Consider the following 8,959-nt stretch of genomic DNA (forward strand, 5'->3'; position numbering starts at 1 on the left):
GGAACTTAAGAATAAACTCTGGGTCCCTTAATATATAACGAAGTGAATTTCTGCCTTTTCCCTCATTCTTTCACAAGAAGGATAAGGCTTTGTGTATGCTTGTAGTTGTGTGCTATCTCCTGGAGTGACACGATTTCAGGAAGGGTGCTCGCTCCCTGTGATTGGAGGGACAGCAGCCAGGCCCTGGGTGCCAGGGGCCGCCTCTTCAGGACCTCACTGTGCTTCCCAGGCACTTGCGTGTCTCTCCGATTCAGTAAGCCTGGAGGAGGGCCTCACACTCCCATTCCTAACCGGCTCCAAGGCATTGGTCTGCACCTCCCAGCGCAGTGAGGACATGGTGTTTACCACTGTTACTCACATGCCTCGGCTGGCCGTGGGGACTGCCTTGTCCATAAGTGCTGCAGGCTGTCTCTTCTGAGAGCTGAGGGTCCACATCGCTCCTTTTATGCAGATTGCAGTTTTTTGGTATATTTCTTAAAGGCAGAATCAATCTGAGAAAAAGTTCTATGGGTTTAGGACTTAAAAAAAAAAAATACTTTCGAGATAATGGACTATACTTACTAGGTTGTTCATTACTAATGATGTACTTGTATTTAAAAAAACAATGTGACACGGTAAAACATTTTATTTCCAGATACCTAATCATGAACTCGTTTGGGCTAAAATGAAAGGCTTTGGATTCTGGCCTGCCAAAGTCCTGCAGAAGGAGGACAACCAGGTGGACGTCCGCTTCTTTGGTCACCACCACCAAAGGTGAGCATGGCCCCGCCTTCACCGCTGACCTCCTGGCAACCCTGGTGCCCGCCAGGTGGTCCTTGGTGTTCGGAGAGCCCCTCCGTTAGAAACAACCTGGAACTTACTCTAATCTGGAGAAACACCTTTTTTTTTTTTTTGCACTTACTATCCATTGATTTATTTTGGTTAATTATCTTTTCTTTTGTTCTTGAGAATTCAATAGAATACATAAGTACAGGGGAAAAAATTAATAAAACCAGGAAACCTACTACCCAGAATAGGAAATCACTAATACTTTGTCATTTCTACCTTCTGTTTTGTTTTGTTTTGTTCATTTGGGCTTGTAAAGTGTTTACTCAGTTCCAGTGGATCAGCACGTACTGGACAGTGACCAGAGACAGTGGTGGTAGCTTCAGTGCCTGACGCGGTGGGACGGGGTGAGGCAGGAGGTTGGGAGGACTCCCGGAGTGTGGCCGCTCCGCGGTCTGTGATGACTGGACATGGTCTCAGTTGTCTTAAAGCTCTGTTCAGGGCCACACACACAGTCATTGACGGGAGCAGGAGGCCGTGTGGATGCTGTGATCTGAGGTGTGTTCAGGATTACACACATGTCACTCCCAGACCTTGTTTTCAACCTAGATTTTTAGGTTCCTGTTGCTAGGGAGGTGTGTATAGCAAAGCCTGAAAGTTCACCTTTTCGTCATGTGAGAATACGTGTATCCCAACAGTAAAGAATGTGAACTGTACTATGAAATCATAGCTACCTCCTTCGTTGTGATGCCAAGGCCTTAACATTTATTGAGCGGTGAAGTATGGTCCTGAGTAATACTCACTAGTAGGGCTGACTGGACGCTGACAAGGGTCCCCAGACACGGCAGCCGCAGGGAAGGCACCGCGTCCAAGACGTGGTCCGAAGGCCTTTGCGAGTCCTGCAGCGCCTCCCGTGTGCCTGACACGTGGGGTTTGTGCAGTTGTCACTGCTGTGAGAAGCTACACAGCAAGGGACTGCATTCCTCTCCATAGTCTTCGTTTAAATAGAAATTCAGTGGCAAGCATTTTTAGTGGAATTTAAATAAAGAATTTAAAAAATTAAAAAGAAATAAATGAACAAGCAAAAAAAAACAAGTTTAGTGGCAAGAGACCTGCGACTAATTTCCAAAAGAGTAGTTCCTTCACTTCCTTCACAGACAGATGCGCGCTTAGCGGGCCCTGTCGGGGCAGGAGACATAAGTGATGCAACGTGAACGAGCTGCGGTGGTTTTCGGTGTTCTCAGTGCATCACACCCGGTGTGTTCCGTCTGCCGTGGGAACAGGCAGCGCATGCGAGGCAGGGACGTGGAGGACAGCATCGCGGCTCTGCTCTGTCTCCCCGTCGCAGACCGTTGTCTAGTCCCTCACCCACAGCCAGGGCTTCAGTAAGACCTGTCTCCAAAGAGTCCTTGCAAGGGTTAACGAAACCTTTATACACAATCACTGAAGCAGAGTGCGTGGTTGGCAGCAGGGACGTCATAAAGATACGTGTTACTGCAGATCCCACGTGACGGAAGATGTAGTTAACATAGAAAAACCAAGAATTCGGGCGGTTTGTAAAATGTTCGAACTGTTTAGTGCCTGTGTTACAGTTTTTCATCCACGTTCAGACAGCCTTACACTATCTTCAACCATGAATGGTATTTTTTTGTCCTTTAGTATATTATTCAGATCATATTTTAAGAGAACATGTGAGCTAATCTACTTGGGTTCTGAAGAGAGAATTACAACATTACATTACATTTCCAGAGGTTTTTTTCTTCTGAATTTATTATTTCCTGGAAGATTTAATCAAAACAGTTCTGGACAGATGGGACTCTGAGGACTTTATTGTAGAAAATACAGTTGACCCTCGAACAAGAGTGAGGTTAGGGGCGCCAAGCCCCCCCCGTCAGAAATTCACATCTAACTTTTGACTCCCCTAGAAACTTAACTGAGAACAGCCATTCTGACAACATACTCTGTATGTTATACATATTCCATGCTGACGTCGTGTGTGAGGCCCTGCACAGGACAGACCCCTGCCGTCCACGGCTCAGCTGAAAAAGATCCATGACCTCACAAGAAATCCAGAATCCTCTTCCTTTTCTGCTCCTCGTTACTATGTACCCAACACGATCCTTAAAGTAAATGATGAGGACGTACCTTTAAAGTTATACTCCATTTTACTAGAATACTGGATTTATCAAAAAATGAACCTTATACAGTTACAATCATGAGTTTTAATGAAGCAACATGTCACACACCAAGAAGAGATGGCTCATAAAGGCCCGAGCTGCAAATTCCCATATTATTTTTACAACATTAACCATTTTTAAGTGATCATCTCGGTGGTACTGTGTACATTCACATTGTTATTCAGCGTCACTATTAATAAATACTTCTGCCACCTCATCCTGTCTTTATACATAGGTGGGAGAAAAAAACCTTATACAAAAAAATGGTCTTGGACTCGCCTATTCTGTATGCTCTGTATGGAACGCGCTGCCCTTCCCCAAGACCCTGAGCAAGTGTCACACTCCGGGAGGAACAGCTCCATGGGAGCATGATTCTTCTAGGATTTGCAAGGTTTCCTTCCCGAGGAAGAAGTAACGGGAGAGGTTGGGCCAGCCAGCAAGGCTGACTCCCTCTGCTGCAGGTTCCTGGAGGCAGCTGGGAGTCATGGGTGGGAAGAAAAGCACACCATTTTGAGTTCATTTGCCAACAGATCACCGAGCTGTCGGAGAATGTGTATGTTCAGGATCGACAGATGTGTAGATACAGCCAAATTAGATACTACTTCTTTTTATTAGACTTACCCTACTTTGCAGGATGTTTTTTGTAGATCATATTGCATAACCCGTGGTCCTCTTTAAAGTGGAATCTGATATCTGCAGTCATGGAAGGGATTCCAAGAGAACAGGCCTGCCCGTATGAACCGCATGGAGACAATACGTCTCATGTTAAGAACAGATGTGAATCAATTTTATTATATCCAAGGGATAAGTAGACAATTTAAGGAGAAAAAATACTCTCATGGGTCACAGATCATCCCAGGCAGTCCACACTGCTAACAACAGAAATCTGTCTCAGAAACCCTGCTTTTAAAAAGTGAAAACATACTTACTGACTGCCTGGTACATAATAGACAATGAATATCGTTGACTTAAAGAGTAAATACGATACTAACTCAAGATCAAATGGCAGGGAGCTCCTCCAGAAGCCAGATTTCGTCTGTGGTCTTTGTGTTAGAGTTCGGAGCTTTTAACTATCGTTTACTTTGTAGGGTTTCTAATGAAGCATGTACTGTCAGGTGAGACACTGGGTGGAATATTTAAAAACACGTACGTGGCAGTCCCAATTTCACGGGTCCAGCTGCCAGGCTATAACATTAGGACCGTGTATTGAAATTGTAAAGCACATAGCTTAGCTTGTGCTGCGAGGTGGAGGTCTGTATTCATGGCTTAGGCGTATGTGCCGTGACTCCCTCGGTCCCTTTGGTCCTCAGGCAGGGGTCTGAGCCCCCGTCACTAGGCCACCGGTGGAAGCTGACCGCGTGCGCTTAGAGGACTGGGAAGAATAAATCTGTGTGTGAGGTGCTCTTTCCCCACTTGATGCTCTAGAGAACATCTCGTGCACCTTACCGTTTTCTGTCTCATTTGTGCCCCTCCCTCCGCTGGGATTCTCTCCCCTCCTGTGGCACTCGCATCCTTTGAGATCCAGCCCAGCTGCCGCCCTCCTCTCTCCAGAACATCCCCGAGGCCCCCTGGCCACAACGCCGCATCGCACTGTCCTCACTTCTCGGTTGGGACACACTCCCTTCCCTGCAGAGGCTGTGTGTGCCGGCGCCACGCAGTCCTACCCCGAATCACCGGCTTACCCTAGCCCGTCTGGGCCCCAGCTCCTGCTGCTGTCAGGTGAGGCAGGATCCCACGGTCAGGCCCCATTTACTCTGGAGTGTGTCGTGCCGTCGGTGGGCACACAGGCAAGTCCAGTCAAGGTGTGAGTGCCTAGGAAAATGTTCTTGAGTTTTTAGCCTTCTTCCCAGCAGAGCTGCAAGTAGTTTTGCATCCAGTAATTTTGGATCAGTATTACACATAATTCAGAGACACTTTCATATCCGAGTTCTTGGCTGCTGAACGATAAATCATTAGTGATGATTTGTGTAGTGAATACGGATGTGCTAGCAACGTCATGGAGTGGGGAACAGAGTTGGGATGCCCTTGTGTTGTATGTCCGATCTCTGTATACTCACGACCTGCAGCTCTCGTCTGCCCAGAGCCAGGTGTGAGCGCCTTCCTGGGCAGGTAGGAGCTGTGACATGCTGACCTGGCTAACGGAAGCTGTGGGCAGTGCTGAGGTACGCGTGAGTCGTCCCGCTCTGAGAACTGTTCTCACCCACTTCCTCCTGGGTGAGTGTCTGCATCGCAGCCGTCACCCACGGCCGCTGGGCGTGGAGTCACCCCAGGCCCTGCTTTGCACTGGATAGAGTGTACTAGCGTTCTGGAAGTTTCTAACTGTGCCTCTGGTGTTTCTTGAAGGGCCTGGATCCCATCGGAAAACATACAGGACATCACAGTGAACGTTCACCGGCTGCACGTGAAGCGCAGCATGGGCTGGAAGAAGGCTTGTGACGAGCTGGAGCTTCATCAGCGCTTCCTTCGTGAAGGAAGGTTCTGGAAGTCCAAGAACGAGGACCGAGGGGAGGAGGAGGCGGAGTCCAGCATCTCATCCACCAGTAACGAGCAGGTGGGTGTCCCGGCGGGAGGCTGCCTGTCAGTCACTGTGGATGGGAGCGCGGTTAGCGTGCACTCCTCCCCTCGTACCACACGTTGGTCGAGCGCTCTGCCGCAGGAATCGAAACAGGCAGTCCACAGCCCGGGTCCTGACTCACCAGCGAGCCAGCCAGTGCGCAGCACGCCAGCCCCCGTCCCTGCCCTGTGCGGGAGCTCCGTGTGTGGGGGCTGCGTGGGCTTGAGGGGGCAGGTTACTCACGGCTCACCTGCGGGCCCCTGGCCAGTGTCCGTACTGTCTGGAATAACATGCTGCCCCTCTTATGATGCCCGCAGCTAAAGGTCACTCAGGAACCAAGAGCAAAGAAAGGACGACGTAATCAAAGTGTGGAACCCAAAAAGGAAGTAAGTGGCCCGCGTTGCAGCGTCCAGGTGGCATTGTGCTGGCCACGGTCATGACAGTTTGGTCCAGCAGTGCCCCTGAAACGCTGCCGTCAGGGGCCCCATCTTCTGCCCGCCCTCGTCGCTAGAAAAACGCGCACACCCACAGTCTGCATCTGAACTCTGATATTTACTCAGCATTATTGAAAACAAAGCATTTACCCAATCCTTCAGTTAGGTCAACGTTGAAAAACTGGAGGAAAGTATAAGCTCAGCCTTTCAAAATTACAGATTCATGCTCTAAAACCAGGTGTTCCTCTTGGCACAATTCCAGATGCTTACTCAGGGAGGAGTGGTTTAGAACTTTAGGATGTCTGTTAATGAATCTAGTCCACAGCACTGACTCTACATTGATAAGGGTTTTCTGTTTTATATATTTCTGTTTAGTCTGAGAAGCGAAGACCGTAGTGTTCATTTGCAACAAACTTATAGACGAAGTTCCTATTTCCAATTATCGTGGCTATTAATTGCATAGACGTTTTTGGGGTTTTTTCCGTCGGTTTAGTTGTGCTAAAATACACAGAATTTGCCGTCTTGATTGCATGGGCTGTAATAGTAGCTCGTCACCATCGTTCTGGTCTGACCAAGCTTGCTCTTGAACCAGTGGGCGGTCGGGCGGCATTGTGTCACGTCTGCGTACTGTTCTTGTCCTATAGGAACCAGAGCCGGAGACGGAAGCTGTGAGTTCCAGCCAGGAGATCCCCACGATGCCTCAGCCAATCGAAAAGGTTTCTGTGTCCACTCAGACCAAGAAGTTAAGTGCCTCTTCCCCACGAATGCTGCATCGAAGCACCCAGACCACCGGTGACGGCGTCTGTCAGAGCATGTGCCACGACAAATACACCAAGATTTTCAATGACTTTAAAGACCGAATGAAGTCTGACCACAAGCGAGAAACAGAAAGAGTTGTGCGGGAAGCTCTGGAAAAGGTAAAGCCGCCCTCCCAAGGACCCCGAGCATGACAGGAGTTCTCGGATAGCGTTCCCGTGGGCCCAGCCAGGCAGCTCCTTTAAAACTAGGCACATCTTAAGGTGGCATTTTAATTAATAATAATACCTGTTTTCCTTCACCTAAGACGTGTACAGCTCTTGAGGAAATAAAGGGAAGAGGTACATCCGTTAAGTAGAAACTGTGGAGGAAGGTTCTTTCGGGGGAGGTGGTCCATGTCCATCGAGGGCGGACGGTTACGGGCTACCGTTTTCATTCCAGCTGCGCTCGGAAATGGAAGAAGAGAAGCGACAAGCTGTAAATAAAGCTGTAGCCAATATGCAGGGTGAGATGGACAGAAAATGTAAGCAAGTAAAGGAGAAGTGTAAAGAAGAGTTTGTAGAAGAAATCAAGAAGCTAGCGACACAGCACAAACAGCTGATTTCTCAGACCAAGAAGAAGCAGTGGGTAAGTATCTGTATGATTTCAGTCTGACTTGTGAACATGTTCCACCCAGTGTGCGGACGGTGAAACGCTGTGTGATGAAACTCAGCTCAGAATGACCTTGTGGAATATGGGATGTTTATACCTGAAATAAGGTCAGATGTGAAATGATCAGCTTTAAGGAATTTTTACATTTTTACTAAAAGTCCTCTCCTCTGTGAACTCCACGACCCACGTTACTGAGTATTGCTCAGGGTTATTTTGTTGAGTATATGAACGTTCAGTGCATGCTCAGTGTGTCTGATGGACAGGACTTTGCCATCGGTGCACGTCCTGTGCCCTGACGTTTGCCTGCTAACTCCTGACACGCTTGGTGTCCGCATCACAACAGCACATTTTTAGGTTTTGCTGCATAACATTTATACATTAGATCCTTTTTACTCGATTTGCTTTCTGATGGCATCTCACTGGACTCTTAACTCCTCTTAGAATCTGACACACGGTTCCTTTTTCTCCGTGTCGTGTTTGTGACTCTTGCCCTAGATTGGGAGCTCTGAGCGCACCTGTCTACTTGTCTCAGCTAACTGTTGGGGAAAACGTTTTGGTCCCCAAAACTCATAACTTGGTTTCGTAATGAATTACTGTAAGAAGTGTTGCGATTCTTCACTGGATCCAGACTACATTTTGTGAAGAGGGTCTTTCTATGTCCAGTAAATGTTCCCTCAGGAAAGTGAATGTTATAAATACTGTGATAAAAAAAAGGAAAAGGTAACTTAGCATGTAATTCAGAACTTGGTAGAAAAAGCAGATGAGTAAGGAAATAAATATCACCCAATGGGAATTAAGGTGTGCTCAAGATCATCACCACACACAGTCCCCGCACTTGTCTGTAATTCTGTCTTCACGCAAAGACAAGCAAAAGCTAAAAAGTGGGCACTAGACTTACGGGAAAAACCCCTGTAAGTTTACTGAAGAATCAAAGAAATGGGAAGAGGAGGCTGGAACAGGGAATAGCACACTGCTGTTTCAGCCTTTCCCAGCTGTGAGGCCGCCGGAGCGCCCCGCGGCACCCGGCTCTCCGCTCCCTCTGCGCATCTCCAGCCTGTCGCAACAGCCGAGTTGCCATCTGTCTGCCGGGTATGTGTACCGCATCTTCTTTGTCCACTCGTCCGCTGATGGACACTGAGGTTGTGTGCTTTGGTGAATACGCTGCAGTGAAGTGGGGCTGCCGATATCTTTTCTGTGTCCTGATTTCATTTCCTTTGGACAGACACCCAGTAGTGGGATTGCTGGGGCGCAGGGTAGCTCTATTTTTACATCTTGAGGAACCTCCATACTGTTCTCCACACTGGCTGCACCAGCTTGCATTCCCACCAGCAGTGCACGAGGGTCCCCTGTCTCCGCCTCTTCGCCAACACTTGTTATTTCCTGTCTTTTTGGGTCTAGCCGTTCTGACAGGTGTGAGGCGGTACCTCATTGTGGTTTTGATTTGCGTTTCCCTGGTGCTCAGTGACGTCGAGCGTCTTCGCATGTGCTTATTCTTGTATCTTTGGGGATGTGTCTCTTCAACTTCTTTGCCCGTTTTTGAGTCAGGTTGTTAGTATCAGAAGTTTTGTATATATTCTGGATGTTAATTCTTAACCAGATGTATGATTTACAGATATTTTTCT

At 48.0% G+C, this 8,959-nt stretch overlaps 1 protein-coding gene across 14 annotated transcripts in view; it reads left to right on the top strand.

Annotated features, from left to right (window-relative positions):
* ZMYND11 (zinc finger MYND-type containing 11) overlaps nt 1–8,959 on the top strand; it is a 130,634-nt gene that overhangs the window by 115,860 nt on the left and 5,815 nt on the right. For all 14 annotated transcript variants that reach the window (XM_081820481.1, XM_081820487.1, XM_081820486.1 and 11 more), the window contains 5 exons: nt 635–753; nt 5,286–5,493; nt 5,814–5,882; nt 6,575–6,847; nt 7,128–7,313. In XM_081820481.1, coding sequence (XP_081676607.1) covers nt 635–753; nt 5,286–5,493; nt 5,814–5,882; nt 6,575–6,847; nt 7,128–7,313 — 855 coding nt within the window. The remainder of the gene's footprint in view (nt 1–634; nt 754–5,285; nt 5,494–5,813; nt 5,883–6,574; nt 6,848–7,127; nt 7,314–8,959) is intronic.

This window comes from Leptonychotes weddellii, chromosome 5 (assembly GCF_054177405.1).
Source record: "Leptonychotes weddellii isolate Sample4059 chromosome 5, ASM5417740v2, whole genome shotgun sequence".
NCBI classification, from domain to species: domain Eukaryota; kingdom Metazoa; phylum Chordata; class Mammalia; order Carnivora; family Phocidae; genus Leptonychotes; species Leptonychotes weddellii.